At 38.8% G+C, this 19582-nt stretch overlaps 1 protein-coding gene across 1 annotated transcript; it reads right to left on the reverse strand.

Annotated features, from left to right (window-relative positions):
• Positions 1-1872: 1872 nt before the first annotated feature.
• Positions 1873-12186, reverse strand: LOC134499221 (inhibitor of apoptosis protein-like). The gene is made up of 8 exons (XM_063305851.1): positions 10381-12186; positions 10171-10270; positions 8223-8301; positions 7204-7252; positions 5917-6159; positions 3527-3778; positions 3181-3222; positions 1873-2799 (listed from the first exon to the last, which is right to left on the reverse strand). The coding sequence occupies exons 1-8, from the start codon at positions 11432-11434 to the stop codon at positions 2606-2608; spliced, it is 2013 nt and encodes a 670-aa protein (XP_063161921.1). The 5' UTR covers positions 11435-12186; the 3' UTR covers positions 1873-2605.
• Between the last annotated feature and the right edge of the window lie 7396 nt (positions 12187-19582).

Here is a 19582-nt window from a genome sequence, read left to right on the forward strand (position 1 = left end):
AATGGAGTTTGTCTCTCTCTTCCTGCACATGAAAGTGGCCTGTGCATCCTGGCTATGACATCTTCTAGTGCACAGGACCTGCAACTTCCAAATTACTTTCAGGATATAGATATAGATATAGACACACACACACACACACACACACACACACACACACACACACTGTATTAGTCAAGTGCCAATACTCAGAATTTTAATACTAAGGATTGGGTTTTTGAGACAGATCCCACAACTTGCACCATTTTTCTTCCGCTAGACAAGCAAGTTTTTTTTTTTAATGAATGACAAAAGTTGGGAGGAGTGACCAGATATAAAAGTAGAATTTGCACTCTTCATTTGATCTCTGATTCAGGCACTGTTACCAGAAAGAGAAAGCTTACTGTGTTGTATTGCATTGTATTATATAACTAACTTTCATTGGGGTGGGGAAAATCTGTCTTGATGGACTGTGGTCTTAATTCTACCTCCTCTTAGTATTATCTTCCCTTCCACACTTCCTCTCAGGCCCCCATAATAATCAGATTCCTCTTGCCCCCTACACACATGACTTGATAGGATATGAACACCAGCAACTCTTTTGTAGTTTTCTTCACTGCTATTTAACTTTACAAGTCTGTCGGGATGCATACTTTAAGGTATTTTCACAACTGCACAAGGTTAATGAGATAAATGTGCCTTTCCCTCTCTTCTTGATGTGTCTGTCTGTATCAGAGTAATTAATGGCCATGGTACTTGCTTTGCTTGCTATAAGTTGACTACTAATTGTATGTCCCCTTAGGTCTTCAGTGATATACTGAAGGTGCAGCAGAGAATGGAGCTGTTGTGAAATGTGTTCCTAATACACAACTTGCAATTTTTAACCTTTGCTTTTGGTTCTGGTTGTCTGCCAAAGGCCAAATCATGCATTAACAATTTGCCAACTTCTGTAATGCAGTTTTAACATGTTTTTTTTTAATAAGCAGAAGCAAGACCACAATAGTATGCTCAGGTCCCCCCTCCTCATAATATGCAAGCAAGCCTACTTGTCTGGCAATTTGGGAAGTGAATTTTCCCCCATCTTGAGGTTCTGTAATGTCTGACCTGGGTCCATATAACCTGCTTCTGCCCATTTTCACCAATGGGTCATGCAGGAATGTTAGCACTTCACCACCCAGAGTTGTTGCTATACGAGTTGGGCAGTGAAGAAATATAATTGATAAATAAATAAATAGTCTTGGATTTGCCACCTCAGAAAGACGACTAATTATTACACTTTTGGGGGGGATAGACATACATCTGTGGCTCTGTTCACATGACACATCAGGCTAAACTCTCATTGGCTGTCTAGTGAATCAATGGATTGTGCAAGCCAGCCAGCGTACTTAACTTATGGTTCAGTGTGTGGATGAATTAAGCTAATTCTGAATAGTTAATTCTGTATACTAGGAATATAAGTCCTTTTTTGGCACTTACACTTTTATGCAAGAAAAGGAAAAAAATAAGGTCTATAAATAAAATGTCTATTTTGTTCAATTAGGGTATTTCTGGGGGCTGCAAATGGGATGTGCAAAGCATTCAGAGCAGCATTCCATGCAGCACAGTGGCATGAATTTATTTTTATTTATTTAAATTTATTGGCTGCTCAACTTCAATGGACTTCTGCTTGAAATACTAAGGAAGTCTTCATCTATGTGGCTTCCCTTCACTATGATGGAGATGTGACATTCTACTATAATACATGATTTTTTTAATATGAAGGAACAAGACTCCAATATTAATTCTTCTTTATAGTGCTAATAAAGGAAAAATATATGAAATAAGACATATTACAAAGTGTTTGTAGCTTAGTTTAGTGTCTGAAGCTGCACCATTATCATATAAACCAAGAAATAGGTATGTAGGGAGGCAGGAATTCTTGAAATTCAGCTGCTCCAAAGAGCAATTTCCTCTTCAGGCATGGGATAGCGAAAAAGACTGGTAAGCTACAATTTTAAAAGAATGAATACTATTTACATTTGTGTAATCTACATAGTTTACACAAAGTTTGCAAATCAAGCTGATAATTTTTTTCTCCATAATACTTAGCAATATTTGCCAAAGATGTTTAACACTGTATTTCAAGATCCTTGTGAATTATGATACATAATAATTAACACTGTAGTTACCCAATTATTCTACAACTAATGTAAATAGATACAACAGTTCCAGAATGGATATTTCAACCACATCGAAGTTTTATTTATAGTTAATAAAACATATTTTCAATTAGCCAGCAAGCTATACCAGAGATCAGTCTCTCCAGAACACCTTCCAAATCATGTCATCAACAGCTGCTTTTACTTAACAGTAGCAAACACATCACCACCCACCTTACATCATTCCAAACCACTATGGAACGAAGTCCTAAAAGGGCTAGCCTACCCAGATTTACAAATCTAAATAGTCACTTAAGAGATAATTGACCTTAAAAGCATCAAATTGGTGACTTTCATCAGACTACTGAGCTGCACTGCTTAAATTGTACTTTGCAAATACTTTAGGCATCAAGATGTTGTGAATTAGCTCTTAGTGTAATTCAGAAAGTACAAAAATATTTGCTTGAAAAAAATAGCATAGTTTATCTCCTTCAGGAAAGAAATGTCCGCACTGTACCCTTGATGGTTCCTCTGCATATAGGGCATTTCCTAAGGGAAGGGGCACATTCTTTGCAAACAACTAGATGGCCACATGGAATGAAGACTATGGACACTTCCTTGTCCATGCAGACTTTGCACGTTCTCTCCTCTTGCAATCGTCTCAGCTGTTCTTCCATGGGTAAGCCTGCAGTTAAAGACTTTATTTATTATATATGAAAAAACGTAACATTTTGAACTATGCCTTAGTTTAATTCTAAGAAGAAATGCATTCCTGACTTCCCTGCCATCCACAACCCCACTCTTCCTAAATCCATCAACTTATGTTGAGATATTCTAAGAAAGGAAGAATCTTCCATTCCAGGCCCAGAGATTCCCTAGTCCATGTGCATCCATCCTTATCAAACTAAATTTCAAAATACTCAAAAGTATTCGTCCATGTCAGTTTCATAAGTATTCACTCCTCCTCCCATTTTGAGCTATTTCACTATAATCCATTTTCTTAAATATATTGCAATCCTTATATTCCAAATGCCATCCATGTTTATTGAGTAAATTAAGTATTTACCTGAAACATCTTCTGTTGGAATGTATGTCATACTCTTCTCCACTAAGGAAAATAAGTTAAATATTGTAAGACCAAATAATAAAGTACTTAAATTCACTAAATGCAGATAAACTCTTAACACCTTTGCTTAAGAATCATTAGTATAACAGCTATTGCTTTTGGGAAGTCTGATCAACAGAGCTTCCTCTGCATTATCTAGCTCATATAAGAGGAAGAAAACTTAGTATCTCTTAATTATAAAACCTCATAAATCTATTACAGTTATGAACTGCAATAGACTAAAGTTACCACTCCTCAAGAAAATAACCATTCAAAGCAATTCAAAGCGTTTTTCTAGGAAACTCACCAAACAAGTCCATGTATAATGCAGGATCACATTCTTGTAAACAGTTTCTGAATATGCCTGCTGCAGCATTTCCTTTCACCAAGATGGTATCAATCAGTTCTCTAGCTTGCAAGGATGTCTGGGTTTTTTGTTTAATAACCTGGTATTCAAGGTCACTTATTACTTTGGAACTTAATAAACTTTCCAAGATAGGGAGCGTGCACGTCAAGCTCTGAAACAACGCCATTCGATTCTTTCTGATTAAGGTCAGGTCTGAAATATAATAAATGAAAATATGACACAGTGCACTCATTCCTTAGCAATCTTAGCAGAAAACATGAGTAAAGATGGAAATTTCCCACGGTTCCGAACTCACCCAGGGGAAGGGCAGGATGGGGGTAGACAGAATATAATGCAGTATTACTTACTTACATGATAAAAGCTAGAGTTTTCCAGTTTCACAAAACCCAAAAGGTCTATTACATTTGTTGAAAGGAACTTTTAAAAAACAGTTTAAATTCAGACCTCAATCTGCTTTAAGATGATTAATCATACTATGCATAAATTAGCTTAATAGTATAGCATTTTGTATGCTGGTGAAACTGACAAAAATGAATGACTTCATCAATATGTTAAATAACTACATCCAACTACAGGATGGCACTATTTTCAAGTTGTATACAAATTAATTACTGCAAGTTTTGTCTACAGCAGAGTTTCACCACCCTCCCCCATTAGTTAATAACCCTGTTTTGGCTCTACTGCACAAAGACAATACAGCCATTCTTGTAACAACCCAAGTTGGCTTGAGAAAGTATTCTGCCCTTTGTTATATGAGAAACAGCCTTGTTTTCAATCATTACAAAACTATAGCAACTCTGTTGTCATGAGGCTCTATTATACGCAATAAATGCTAGAAAACTGACAGCATCAATATTAGATAGGCTATGTCCTTTAAAGGTACTATCTTTTTTTTTCTTTTTTGCCCCAACTTACTGGAAAGAACAGATGCGTCTAGAAAGTTTCACAAGTATTATTTTGTTTCAAGAGTCACAATGATAACAAACATGTCCAGGCAGCTATTAAGATCTACAGGACAAAGTCTTGAGCTACCTCATTTGTAGCATGCAGGTTTGTAAATACAGTAACTTTTTCCTGTATTATGCAATCTTTTTAAATTATGCAATCACATTTCTTTTTAAATTATGCAATCAAAATTCTTAAAGGATTCACTAAGTATGCTCCATTGTGCATAAAATTCTCTGCTAAGTTTGAGGTCTGATCTGATCTCCACTGAGGCTTACCTAAAACATTGGATTAATCTATTTTCGGGGGCCTCTATCTTCCCTGGCTCTCCAATCTTCATGGCTAACTTGGAATGAAAATGTTGTGGCCTCTCCAGTTATCTGAGCAAATTAGGATCTAAAAATTCCCCATCCAAGGTGAAATAGAAGGTCTTTGACTTAGAGCTGCAGAAAGATCTCTGTTCCAGTCCCAAGCTGTGTATTTCTGGTTTATTTAGCAGACCATTTTTTTCAACCTAATTACTAACATCCTATGCCCAAAGCATAGGAGTGCTTTCACTTTGGCTAGGTATGATGTGTTACATCAGTATAATTAGAAGGAAGATTCAACAATTCTCCTCTGCAGAACACTGTTGTCCCTGTTCACTAGGATCATCATCATTGACTTGTTGACTAAGAGGAGAACAGAGTCTTTGTCTTCTGAACTGCTACAAAAAGTGCATCATTAGGATTCTATGCCAAAATGAATAGAAGGGACAGTGAAGAGTATTACAAATTGACTGAACTTTCCCCAGTGAACAGGGATAGCTTATTTAAAACACTATTTCCAGTCCAGGACGTAATTTTTTAAAAAGAATGAAAATAAACTAGAATGTGTTCAGAAGTGGGAGACCAAAATGGTCAATTTCCCTATATGGATAACAATTGGTTATATTCAGCCTGGATATAGGCTGGAGAAGATTGAAATAAGATAGTAGTCTTCAAATGACTGAAGAATTATAATGGAGACGAAGAGGGCAAGCTTTGGGTTTCTACTATGCTTTCACGAGCCTGTTTGGCTTAAATTACAGGAGAAACAGGTTTCAACTGAATAAGGAACAATTCTGGGTAGAAAGAACAGTATAACAATAGAACCAATATTGTTTTTTTCTCGTGGCTGCTTCTATAGAAGGTTTCAAGTAGAGGCTGAATAGCAACCTATTAGGATACTCTAGCTCTGGGTTTCCTACTGATAGGAGGACTGAACTAGACCATTCCGATGAAGAAAAACTCAAGGACAAATATTTCCACAAAAGGAAGTAAAGGGGTCATTCTCAATAAAACTATCATATAGCAGGAAGAGCAACAACCAATTCATCAAACTGATGCAATGGAACTTTTATATACCTGAGGCTGTTTTCTCTGATGGATCCTCCTTCTCCTCTTCCTTCTTCTCATCTTCTGCAGTAATAAGGTCAGACACAAGATCATTTACTGTTCTGTAATTCTCTCCTGTTGTTAAGATTTTACTCTGAACGGTTTGCTTGACCAGTCTTCTGCTGAATCCCATCTCCAAAACAGCCTCAACCATAGGTGTTTTCATTATGATTGCATCTTCTGACGCATTCTCACCGGGTTCAAAATGAATGACTATTCAAAGAAAACATCATAGCATTATTTATTGAAGTAATAGTATCTTATGGGATTCAAAATAATTAAATATAAATGAAGGGGAAAAAACGCTTCTACACTGGATTCCACATCTAAGATACTGCAAATCCCTGATTTCTTTCCTGAAAAAGGCATAGCTATTCCAGCTGCATTCTTCAAACACAGAATTTGAATATGTGACTATATGAAGATGCCATATCCTCAGTCAAGCCAATTTAGTCTGCTATTGCCTATTCTCTCCCAGACTCATGTCCATTTCATTAGTCCCACTGCTTCAGAAGTTCCTAATTAGACAATGATGTCTCAGATTCAAGCCTTAGGTGCACTACTGAATTACAGAACTTGCTTTTAGAAGGTCTAGACTTAGCCTCCTCAATAGATGAAACTGCCCATCTTTTATTCCAGAAGAAATATAGACAATTCATGGTAATTTTAAAATATTTATAACATATTTGCCACCAGAGGGCCTCAGTGATTTAAATACACATGGTTCTTCATATGTTGAGATTTTAAGCAGGCAGCTGAAACAGGTTATTTTTCACTTATTTTTGGTATGTGCAATTTGATTTTATTGCAAAATTGTAATTTTTCTGGTTAAAGTTTAAATCTGAATGGCCAGCTTCAGGAATTTTTGACTTAAAAACAATGACAAAGTCATCTTACTAACTTAGTAAAAATAACAAAACTTAATTGCTACAGACCATTAAGGATCAACATGTTAACATTTGAGTACTATGTTCTCATACCAATTTTATAAATGCTGTCAAAATACTGATAAGACTCAGTTTGGTACAGTGGTTAAAACACTGGGCTAGAAACCAGGAGACCTTACGTTCTGGTCCTGCCTTAGCCACAAAGCCAGCAGGGTGACCCTGGGCCAGTCATTCTCTCTTAGCCCTTGGAAGAAGGTGGCAATGGCAAACTACTTCCGAAAATGTTGCCATGAAAACTGCAGGAACTTGTCCAGGCAGTCCCCAGGAGTTAATGCTAACCCAAAGGTACAAAGTAAATTGAAATACTTACTTGGTGCTTCAGTATTTTCATCTACAGGTGTATCTGCAGTGGATAACAACTACAACACACACAAAAACAGATTTTTAGAAGGAAAATTTTGCTTTTTGAAAAGATACATTGTTCAGACAGAGTTTGCTAACAGTAAAAAAAACATGTTTAACTAGTCTTTCCCCATATGATTGCACCAGATAGTCTGGGGCTGCAACATTTGAGAACTGTCCACAAGTTGTAGTCCCAATTTATCTGGATGCCACTACGTGGGGGAACTGGTGAACCTTCACAATAAATATCAGCATGTATTTTGTCTGAAATGCCATGCTACACTACACCTGATCATAGCTAATAATACATCTACCTACCACTCTGACTCCAACCCCCTCATAGTATATAATGTTGCCAAGTTTGTGTAACTGCAAAATTCAGCAGGTATTGCCTGCCAGCTACAGCCAACTTGCTTTCACACAGCTCATGCCTGTTACTTTGTTTTTAATCTCCAGCTACTCACTGTTACAGCCGTTCTTTCTATAGCTTAATATTTAACTTCTTAAAGGACACAATATCTATTGCCTCACTATACTACACCTGAATTTTTAATATTTTAGTTTATATCTTTTTTTATAGGCTATGATTTTGCAGCATATTTATAGCCTTTATCACTCCATCTCTTAACTCTATGATCATTTCCTTAATGTTTTTAGGAGCAGACTGTTTTTACATTATAGTGCTTTATTTCACAGCCTCCATGGTCTCGGTCAAAGCCTGAAATAAATGGATTGCACTGTATTTTACAAAAAAACAATACAGTGTCCTTGCTAGAGACAAAACTAGTACAGGGGCTGCAAGTCCAAACCCCCATTTCTGCCAGACCTGTAAAGGTATTCTGTAAAGACAAGCTGTTCAGATGAAGCTCAAGGTACTATACAACTTTGAAAATAGGTTAATTTTCTAAACAAATCATGTACTGTATGAATATACAGCAAGAAAAAGCAAATCATGCTATCACTGAAAAGAAAACAATACTTGCATACCTGTTGAAGAAGATGGGGATATCTTGCTTGAACTTGACGGACAAACTCTTGGCCTTTCCTATAAATCAGGTATTCACAACTAGAAGAAAATAATATCAAGCTTAACTTTTAATATGCAGAATAGCTGCTGTTGTAAGAACATTAATATTAATCATAGTGGGCCAGAAATATAAATATTTATAAAAATCTGACCCAGGAAAATACACTCAGGTATTAAATGTATCCATTCCATTTAAACTTAAATGTAGAAATATGTGAAAAACATTACTCAATCAACATTGAGAGAAGCAGAACTAATTATATCAACTCTAGGTAAAGGTTTCCCTTGACATTAAGTCCAGTCGTGTCCGACTCTAGGGGGCAGTGCTCATCTCCGTTTCAAACCCAAAGAGCCGGCGTTTGTCTGTAGACACTTCCACGGTCATGTGGCCGGCATGACTACACGGAACGCCGTTACCTGCCCACCAAAGCGGTACCTATTAATCTACTCACATTTGCATGTTTTCGAACTGCTAGGCTGGCAGGAGCTGGGACTAGCAACGGGAGCTCACCCCATCACACGGATTCGAACCGCCGACCTTCCGGTTGGCAAGCTCAGCAGCTCGGCGGTTTAACCCGCAGCGCCACCACGTCCCTCTATATCAACTCTAGCAGCCTACAACCTTTATTTTATATGCAATTTAGCAATTTATATCCTGTTTATCGCATTTCAAAATAATTCCAAAATTATTAGCTCCAAACATCATTACAAATGGAATCTTTATTAATTTATTACAATTATATTAAAAATTAAGAACTGTATTTTTGTATAAACCATTATCTTAAGCTGAACTTGGCCCAGATCCCTAGAATGGTGAGCCAAGATTTCATTCACATGGAAAATCCTAAGGTTTTACTCCACTCCATGGACCAAAAGGAGCTATTTATTCCACTCCATGGATTACAATTGCATTTTTTTAAAAAATCTAACCAGTTATCCTAGCACATGGAGTATGATCCAATCATTACAATACTTGATTAGACCCCAGGTAAAACAGCTTTGTTAAATACCTTAGTACAGTGTTTCTCAACCTTGGCAACTTTAAGATGTGTGGACTTCAACTCCCAGAATTCCCCAGCCAGCTGGCTGGGGAATTCTGGGAGTTGAAATCCACACATCTTAAAGTTGCCAAGGTTGAGAAACACTGCCTTAGTATTTAGTGTTTTTTTAAATATGTCAGTATTGTGTGTGTGTGTTTTTTAAACCTAACAGGAGTTTTGAAATAGCTACGGAATAAGAATGCTTTCATACTTGAACCAAAGTTCAGCATCTTGCTTTCCACAGCAGCTAAGAAAATGCCTCAAATCTGTACAAGCAAGCAGAGAAGGGAAGTCTTCTCCCATAGCAATTTGTATGCACAGTATGGCTGTGCAAATACACAAAAGACTTTACTCAATTCTTTCAATTGAGTAAAGCAGCCATACATTTTTCCCCCAGTAGTACAGGGCAGCTTCAAAAACTACCTGGGTGATTGGATGCATTAAGCAGCAGCCACATGACTATGGACGAAGACACAACTGCTTTAAAGATATTCAGAATCTCCAGAAAAAAACAATCTTTTTCAAGCCACCTTTCAGATAATTCCTGCCAGCTTAATTAAAGTTCAGTTCTAGCACAAGATATTAATTCCATGTGTTCTCCCAAACCTTTAGATTCATTTCTTGAATTCATTTCTTTTCCCTGCTGCCTTCACAAACCACTTCTGAAGCTAAGGATGTACCTGAGATAAACACTCATGGTAAAGATGCTTCACGCTAATACCAAAGTTAGTCTGTTTCAGTACGAAAAATTTAAAATAGATGTCAATGAGTAAACTTTTCCGGAGAAATCAGGAATAGTTAGGCAGAATAGGCAGCAGTATTACAATTATCTCTTTCTTACTATATTAAAAAAATATTTGAAGGGTACCTTGGAAACCATTTAGCATGCTCCACCCATGGATCATCCCCAGACTCCCAACACCTGAGTCCACCATCACAGCAGAAACATTTGACATCATCATTGCGACCTTAACAACAGAAATTTCATGAAGTAGTTAAACAGAAGGACAAACAGTAAAGTTAACTGTTCAAAAACTGCAGCAGATCCAAAACATGCAAGAAGAACAAGCTCTCTTACCCACATAATAGAAGCCAGCTTCTGCCAGTTGCTGTGGCTGAACCGGAACTGTAACTGGCCAATTTCTGAATGATCTGACACGAGCTGTGTAGGTTTGCATGCCCAAATTAGAAACAGTGAAACTTGAGTTGCTTTGAATTTGTTCCACAAAAGGACAGTTTGGAAAATGCCTTTGATGTTCTGACATAGCATTATCCTTTGGTTCCCAATTACTCAGTTGACCACCACAGGCAAAACAGGCCACCTTGTCTGCAGGTCCCACGTAATAAAACCCAGCTTTTGCTAAAGAAGATGGGGACAAAAATGTCAGGGGCCATGCCCTAAAAGTAAGTAATCTGCTTTCCTCTATGCTCATCGCAGAGTTGGTAGCCTTTGGTCTCAAATGCGACAGATCGTCCACTGCTGCAGATGTAACCGGATCATGAGGAAAACTGGAAAAGCTTCCACTGTAATAGCCAACTTGACCCAAAGTTAACGCTTGCATCGGGGAATGCGAAGAGGTAAGTCCAGAGGTAGTTGGAGGTGAAAAGGCAGAATGAAAGGATGAGCCGAGGTTAGTCACTGAAGTCAGACTCTGAACAAAACTGCAACTAGGATAGAGTTGTTTATGCTTATCCAGAGCACTGTCACCTTTTTTCCAGTTATCCAACATTAAGCCACAATTGTAACATTTCACTTTGTCATTCAGACCGGTATAATAAAAACCAGCACGGGCAAGACTCCTTTCAGTTACTGGCACGTTCAGTGGAAATGTGGAAAATGTAGACATCCTGTAGAGTTCGCATGACAGGTCATACTTCAGTTCCGTCACATCTGCATCATTCTTCAGTTTCGACAGAAATGAGCCAATAACATTCATGACGAGGATAAAACAGGATAGGAGAAGAGGACGAGTCTGAAGTTTGGGAGATAGTTTTGTGCAATTCTGATCAACTTCCAGGCCATAATAAAATAAAAACCTGAAAGTTAGCATTATATGTATTTTTTTTAAAAAAAAAAAATAAGTATCACATTCATTCAGTAATTTCTTTTTGACAAGGTAACTTGTTCCCATTTTCACAATCTTCTTTAAAACATTGTAGTTCCTTTTCCTTCATCTGTAATTACAGAAGTCTTACCAAAATGAGGGAGGAGCATATTTAAAATGAAGTATGAAGAAATAATTAAGGCTTTCGTTTCAAGTCTGCATACACGGGGCCTGAGTCCCAATGAATCTGAATTATTTCCAAGTAAAACAATTAAGGAATATTTTTAAAGAGCAGGGCCAAAACAATGGATTTAAGTGGAACTACATGTGTGGTACTACAGAAAAGCCAACTTTAATCAAATGCACATCTTTGAATATTTCTCCTTACAAGAAGAAACCAATTTTTTTCTTATCAAGTAATACATCATTTCATTCAGTAATACTTGACAAAAAATTCCTCAAAGGTTTATCTCGACACATATCAATAAAACAATGTGATCAAGGGAAATTTTGGTCACCAAAAGCTCTTAACAGCCTTGGACTGTTGTCTTTCTTCATATTCTCACTTAAGACTGTAGTGAATTTTCAGTCAGGTTGCATTATTATTAAAGCATTATTGAATTTAACAAATTTATGGAGTTTTCCACCAGAAAGCAACAATGGTTTAAATTCATTAACTAAAATATCATTGCAGATAATATTTGGTAAGTGGATGCAGCTGTCCTGCATTGTGGCAAAAAAAACCAATTTGAATATTTATGCATAAAATTATCTCCCAAACTTCAGACTCTAGTCCCTTTAAGGGGCTTAAGCAGCCATATTACACTTGGTATTCACAAGGAGAAATTTAAAAAAAAAATTGTGAAAAATACAATGGATTTCGGGTTACTGAAACCTGCATGAAAAGAAAAATACATAAGCTCCTTTAAACAACAATTAACTGTGTCTATATACCATTATAAAGAATGTATATGTTCAAAAAATAAAGTTTAAACTTTATTCCGTGGTTATAACATTTTTAGATTAAAAGTTTAAACTTACAGGTCATCAGTCACAAAGGACCAGAGGTGAGCTTAAACTGATTTAGTGCAGAAAATCCCATTGTATCTATGCTAAATCATCAATAATTTACAGTGTCAATTTCAAGGATATCATGCCTGAACAACTCAGGTTGACTACATAGCATTGACAAACCTCAAGACTCTCTGTATCTTAAACTCATCCTTACAGTTTCCTCAAGATTATTAAATAGCTTTAACTCAACTATGCATTTTAGGTATCACTAGAGAGCAACATATACCAAAGTTTTTATGTCCATGTCACAAAAATAAACTCTGTATTTTCAGCCTCCTTAAAATAAAGTTGCTATTCATTGTCTATGAAACTACAGTAGACTAGAAAAGATCCACCTCAGAACCAGATCGAACATTTACTTCTCTTTCTGGCAGCCAGCATAGCCAGTAACTACAGCTAGAGGGAACTGTAGTCGAAAACACATAGATAGGATCAGGTGGGCCATCCTTGACTCCTCAAAAAGAAATCACAGAACTCTGTTTAACAGAATTTTTTATCTCCTTAATGGTGACTACTTTATTTTGGCATATACTACTGTGTTTGATCCCTTTTGCCTAATTATGAAAACACTAGTGAACAGGTATACTTTATTTAGAGAAGAGGGGGAAAGGAACAAGTGAGGCCAAAACAAAAAGGCAAACTATCCTTTAGGATACAAATGAAAATGAGGTTCACTCAAGGTAATAATTTATTAAACTTGTATGCCGCCCAACTCTCAACAATTAATAATAGTAAGAGATCCAGAATAGGTATAATCCAACTCATCTGGGAAACCAGCAATTCAAGATGAACCAGCAGTGCAAGGTATTTATCATTGTTTTGTTGTCCAAAAGCATGTACCCAGTATGCTGGTTGGAAGGTGTCCATGCATGTATTTCCCCACCAGCCCCTAATACAGGGGAGCTTGCTGTTGCTATGCAAAGGTCTTCCCGCCCCCTAGGAACTTGAGAGAAGTGCAATTTACCAGATTTCAGAGAGGAGGCGCTCTGTGGTCAGGCGCCCTGCTGTTGGTGTTTCCTGCTCTGATGGTCTGGGTTCCCTGCAGGGCTGTGGCTTTGTCTACTAGCCTGGGCTGTCCACCTTGGGAGGAATCTCTTGGGATTGGATTACGGAGATCTGTTTGGCTGTTCACCTGAATGGGCTCTGCTAAAGTCTGTGAAGGAGCGACCTTTTGTGTTCCAGGGTTTCTGATTAAATCAGAAGGGGATCCTTTGTCTGACCAGTTGGGCTTCCTTTTACATTTTAATCTCTGGCATCCCCTTTTGCACTGAAGCCATTCTGTTTTGTAACTGGCAACCTTTTACCTTGCTCAAGGGGAAGGCAATATTGCAGGAAGACAGTGTTCTGGGGGGAGACAACATGGAGGGCAGGGAGAGATCTTAATTTCTTCCAACACTATTAAGAAATCTTTCTTGTGTTACTAATATCCTTCATTAAAGAGAAGAGCTGGAAAATGAAGAATGGATGAAACACATTTCCCAAAAGCTCCTGAAATAGCGTAAAATCCCATCTATCAAGCTATTATAAGGTCAGTACTCAATGACTAATCACAATTAAGACTGTGTAAAGCTCTAATGGCCTATTGTAAACTTAACAAGATACTCAATGGAAAGCAGAGGATGATGAAGGTAGCTATTATTGGACTTATATTATAAAGAAGGACAACAGAGATCAGGTGAACATCAAAAGCAACAGGATAACTGGTATGAGGAAATTTCTAAAGTCTGGTCATTATATTGTAATTAAATGTGTGGAATGACTGCTAGGAAACAAAGATAATTATAGAAATCATAACTCAGCAGATCAGAATTGGAGCAACCATATAAAAAGAGAAAGATGGCCACCAAGTGAAGCCACCTGCTCCACCCATCGTATCTTGTTCGTATCCAGCTAACTTTTGTTAAAACTCCAGTACTAGTCTTAAATAGATCCTTGCCATGATCAAAGCAGTAATTTTTATGCTGCTTTAGTCAATCAAAACCAAACTGGTAATTCTTTGGTTATCAAAAGTTCCATCTTCTAAAGTTTCAGGATATCCTATTTCTGAAAATGACATTTGCACATCACTTTTCTTTTCCAGCTTCAGAAGCCAAATCAACAACTGTATTTCATTTCTTTCTTTCAACAGTATATTCTCATTCGAATAATTCCACCCATGTTCATAAAAAACATTTTGAAATTGTGTTCCAAGAAACCCTGAGAGCTCCTAGGAAGCTTATCAGTAATAGCAGACTTGGTTTCCAGAATCAACACAATTCCAGCGCGCAGCTATAGCATCCTTAGGCAGCTTTCCCAATATGAACCTCTCCAGATGTGTCAGACTGCATCCCCAGTTATTCCCAGGCAGCTGGGAACTGTGGAAGTCCTAATCCAACCTAACTAGAGGTCATTAGGTTGTAGTGAATTGTCCAAAACCATCTTCAGACCTGGTATTGGTATCTCAATCCTGTCAAAAACAAGGGACATGTAATCCTCCGGAGGTTGCTGGACTGCAGCGTCCAAAATCCTCACCACTGGATGTGCTGATGGAAGTTGCAGTCCAACCCTATCTAGAAGGCAAGTAGAGGGAAAGCCTCCTTTGAATCAGCCCTTACTTCTGATGATTATGTGGATGCACACTTTTTTTTTTTTTTGCTACAACTTGTCTGTGGTTACCTTCTTCCTGGGGTAGCACTGGGATTTCCTGATGGTCTCCTTTCCCAAGGTTAACCCACTCCAACTTCACTTAGCATTCGGGGATCAGCTAGATACATTCAAAAAAATCGGCAGCACTGTCTCAGAGGCTAGGTTCTCACCTCACCCTTGCCCTAACAGTTGCATTTACACAGCCCTGGTTAATGCAATCTTGGTTAGCAGCAATCTTGGTTTGTTAGCAGCTCAAGGCTTTTATGCGAATCCAGAAAACGGGTAACCAATTAAGTCTGTTGTGTGTGAACGCAGCTGTTGGGGTTATTGTGAAATAAGTACAACCAATTTACACACACCCCTCACAGCCATAGCACCCCGACCTCACCTCCTCCCTCGCGAGACAAGGCGCCACAAAGCGACACCGCCCCAGCAAGCCCCGCCCACCGCGCCCCACGCGTGCGCAGCCCCCACCCCCACTTACCCCCACAGCCGCCGCCACGCCGCCTGGTCTTAAAGTGAAGGGCGAGCGCAAACTTTTTATATCCCGAAGTCGGGGGAGGGAAGGGGAGGATTTCTAAGAGCGTCGACCGACGGGAACAAAGCGGTTGGGCCGACTCCCCGCTTCGAGAAACGGAACAACCAAAGGCTCCGCCCCCAATTCCTTCGAAGCGAACGAGCGGAGGAAGAGCCCCTTTAGTCAACAACCCCTGCAGCGTCACCGTTCCGGGAAGGGGATGCTGTCCTTTGGCGCGCATGCGCCGTCTGGGGAGGCGGCGTGTGATGGCGTCGCTTGTTGCCCTTTTGTTTCTTTGTTCTAATCGGGTTGTTCATGTTGGTTTCCGAGTTCAGGGAAAGCAACCTCTCCTGGATTGCCAACTAAAGCCGCTTTTTTTCCTAATCTGGGGGGCCTCCAAGCGCGCCCGTTCGCAGAGTGTTTTAAGTGGCTCCTTGGAGGGTCCTGTGGGTCTTCCAAACCTAGAAAACGAATAATTTCTGGATCAGGATCGGAAAACCCGTCTTCCTAAGTAGCCTGGGGGAGGGGTAAGAATCGTGACTTCTGTGAGTCCCAGTGAGACTGCGCCTTCCGTTCTCTCTCTCTCTCGTTGCTGTTGTTTATTATTTATTATTATTACTGTTCTACTAAGAGACCCACTGTCCAGGATCACAGTTCCGGGCTGCTACACTGTGAGGCAGGCAGTGCCCATGACAGATAAGCGCATCAAGATTTGGAGGAATGGGGTTGGGAATATAACCAGCTTTTTGGAAGTAGGCAGCAGCGAATTTGTCAGATTTCCCATGTTTTGCATTTGTCTTATATTTGGGGTGGGGGGTGGGGGGGACTCACATAAGAAGGACCTGGAATGGGACAGAGGCCAAGAAAATCGAAGGGAAAATCTAAGGCATGCATTGCAGAGAGCAGCCAGAGGTGGATTCTGGTGGGTTGCAATGCCCCCTAGTCTCAAGTTTTGCAGAGGAGGGGGTCAGATAGAGAGGATATCCAGTGCTTTCTGGATGCTTCCTGCTGGAATGACTTCAGAGCTTGACCATGCCCTCTAAACTTGGACCTAAGAAAGCAGCAGGCTATATATGGCCAGTGGCTAAAAGAAGATACCAGCTTCCTTATAGACTGATGGGGCATTCTGGAGCAATTATTTCTAAGCTATTTTCTACCACTGCCTTAGCTTTATCTTGATGTGGGTGCTGTATACTCCACCAGCTCAGTTTGAAGTCCTAAGTGGCTGTATTTGCACACCAGTTAGTTTTAGGTACACTCAGTGTACCTATCCAGAACATGAGTTGATTCAGAAGTCTGGTTAAGGTGTGGTGTAAATCCAATCATTGTGAGTATTGCTAAATAACTTCTCATGCTGGCTGAGTTATGTAAGCGATTCAAACACTTAAGAATTTTGCATGGCCATGGCATTATTGAGGGAGAGGTCAGGAGGGCCTCTATACATTAGATTTTCCCAAGGGTTAAATGTGGTTGGTGTCAGCATTATATATAGTACATCTGTGTTTACACACATGCCTTAAATATCTGAAACTTGATCTCCATGTGTGCTTCCAGTGTGCTTATTAGTATGAGGTGGATGGTTAGAAAGAAGTCATTCTATCCTTACGATGTTTCTCAGTGCTCAAAAGCGCATAGTTTGATATCCTGCCAATATTATATTCATCATGTTGTCCATAGCAGCGAGGCTGAAAAATTGGCTTAAGTAAGGCTGCTTAGTGAGTTGATAGGAGTATTTTCAAATAAGGAAATGTGAAGTTTCCTTTCTAGGAATTCCAGGTGAAAGCAAATTCTTTCTTACTGTACAAAAAATCAGCAAATGTGTGGGGTAAATTAAAATGGAAAATTTCTGACTACCTTATGGTCACAAGATGAAAAAATGACTCTTGGTCATACAGAAAATGAAGACTGATACTAATTTCAGTACAGATGCCGTTCATTTTAAATTAATCTGATTTTGTGGGAAAGAGTTAAATCTTTGAAACTGAAAGACCTATTTCATGAAGTACATGGAGTTCTGAGGACATTTGGGGCTTTTTGCCCAGGGGAAACCCAGCAGAAGTATGTTTCCATTTTACATAACACATTTAAGAAGGGGAATTCCAGTCCCTGAATTATTTCCTGTATGCATCATGTGGGGCAGCCGGCCTTTAATAAGCTGCCTGGCAAACTTGCTAGCAGGAATCTTTGAGAATGAGGACTACCCAACATTGTTCCATGACCATTAGCTTCTTTTAATGAAGACTTGATCTCTTGCCATAGTCTTCTATAGGGAATACTCTGTCTCATCTAGCACTGATTGCGTGGGTTTCTATAAATGGCAATAAAAAGTACATTCATGATTCACTTCCTAGAATGTTATGAAAATTAATATGTATTTTAACTACAGTGGGTTTTTCACAGTGTTTCACTTTAAATGTAAGTTGATTATGTATATTTTCCATTACTTCTTGTGCAATTCAGTGGACCTGTATATGCAGCCTAACTGATTAGAGGATAAAATCACTGCCGGCTATTCCTTTGTTTTGCTTTGTTTAATGAAACTGTGGTGCAATGCCATTTTATTTCTAGATAGTTACATTACACAAAAGCTCGGCAAGTTATTACATAGGAGCATTTGAAAAAACATGCCAAGGTTAAGCTGAGCAGTCTCGCTCTGTAGTTTCCATATGATGGTCAGGCATGTGTAGTAAGGGGTGAATACGTGGCTGATTTTTAGAGATATCTTACCCTGATCTTACATGACAGAGTAAATGTTGGACTCTTGCTACAGCTTGACCTTGTATTATTTGGGGGGAGGGTTATCCTTATTGTCACCCTTCTTTGTAAAGCAGCTATAGTTCATAGTAGTATAATTAAAGTGTGGTATTTGTGGTTATATTTTATATATTATTTATGACTATTGTTTTTAACTTGTTTTAATCTTGTTAGTTCTACTGTCAACCCTACCCCTAACCCTCGCCTGGGATGGGAAGGGCAACAGCTCTTCCTGGGGGTGGCTGGTGATGTGGAGTTCTCCCAACCAAATGGAAATTTCCCACTTGGATTCCATATTTATATTTATTATTTTAGTACTGTAGGTGTTGATTCGGCGGTTTTATGATGTTGAGGTTTTAAGGAAAATTTTATTGTGAACCGCCCAGAGTCCCCCTTTTGGGGGGAGATGGGCAGTAATATAAATGTGAACAATAAATAAATAAATAAAAACTGCCCAGATTCCCTCTTCTGGGGGGAGATAGGCAGTAGCAAAATTTGAAAAATAAATATAAAGAAAGAAAGAAAAGACCAAAAGGAAGCATACTTTGTGAAGCTTAACTCTGTAAAATGCAGAAAGGTCTACTAAAATAACTACACCCCCCCTCAAAAAAACCCCTCATCTAGCCAGCTTTTCTTTTAAAAACCATATTTGTTATTGCTGCTGTTGACTGGAAAAAGTCATTTCATTGTCTGGCCCATAATTGTGTTAGGCTTCACTCACTCATCACACTGAAGTATTCAGAAGTATCGTATGTTCAGTGAACCCAAATTTGCTGAATACATACACACCCTCAGCCATAAATCATTATTTACAAAGCACACACTACAGTAAACTAAAACAAACCACATGATGGCTGATCACTGTGTCAATTCAACCTTCCTTCCCTGTTTGGAAGCCTAATCTGTTTGGGGCAGAAATAGGCCATCCAAGGACTGAGCGTGACCCTCCAGAGTAGATACAATGAAAATGTGGGATCTCTGTTTTTCCTTTTGGGGTGTTTCAGGGGTGATTTGGGAAATGCTAGGGAATTCTGGGAGTTGAAGTCCACACATCTTAAAGTTGTCAAGGTTGAGAAACACTGATATAAGAAGTTGAAGTTTCAGTGTTACCCTTTAGGCTCCCCAAAGCCTAAAACAGGGACAGAAATCTGAAACATTCACTTTGGTGCTGTTACAGCATTGCCAGCCCTGTCTGATAAGGTAGAATTAGAGGATGTGCCAAGAGGCCAAGAAAGGGGCCCCAGCTCTGAGTTGGATAAATCACC

This window comes from Candoia aspera, chromosome 5 (genome assembly GCF_035149785.1).
Source record: "Candoia aspera isolate rCanAsp1 chromosome 5, rCanAsp1.hap2, whole genome shotgun sequence".
NCBI classification, from domain to species: Eukaryota; Metazoa; Chordata; class Lepidosauria; order Squamata; family Boidae; genus Candoia; species Candoia aspera.

Bases quoted from the DNA above. Each gene is read 5' to 3' on its own strand.
- LOC134499221 (XM_063305851.1), bottom strand. From the start codon at position 11,434: ATGGGAACAAGTTACCTTGTCAAAAAGAAATTACTGAATGAATGTGAT. The intron at 10,271-10,380 runs GTAAGAGAGCTT...TCTGTTGTTAAG, and splicing joins AGCTGGCTTCTATTATGTGG to GTCGCAATGATGATGTCAAA. The intron at 7,253-8,222 runs GTATGCAAGTAT...TGTGTGTTGTAG, and splicing joins ATCCCCATCTTCTTCAACAG to TTGTTATCCACTGCAGATAC.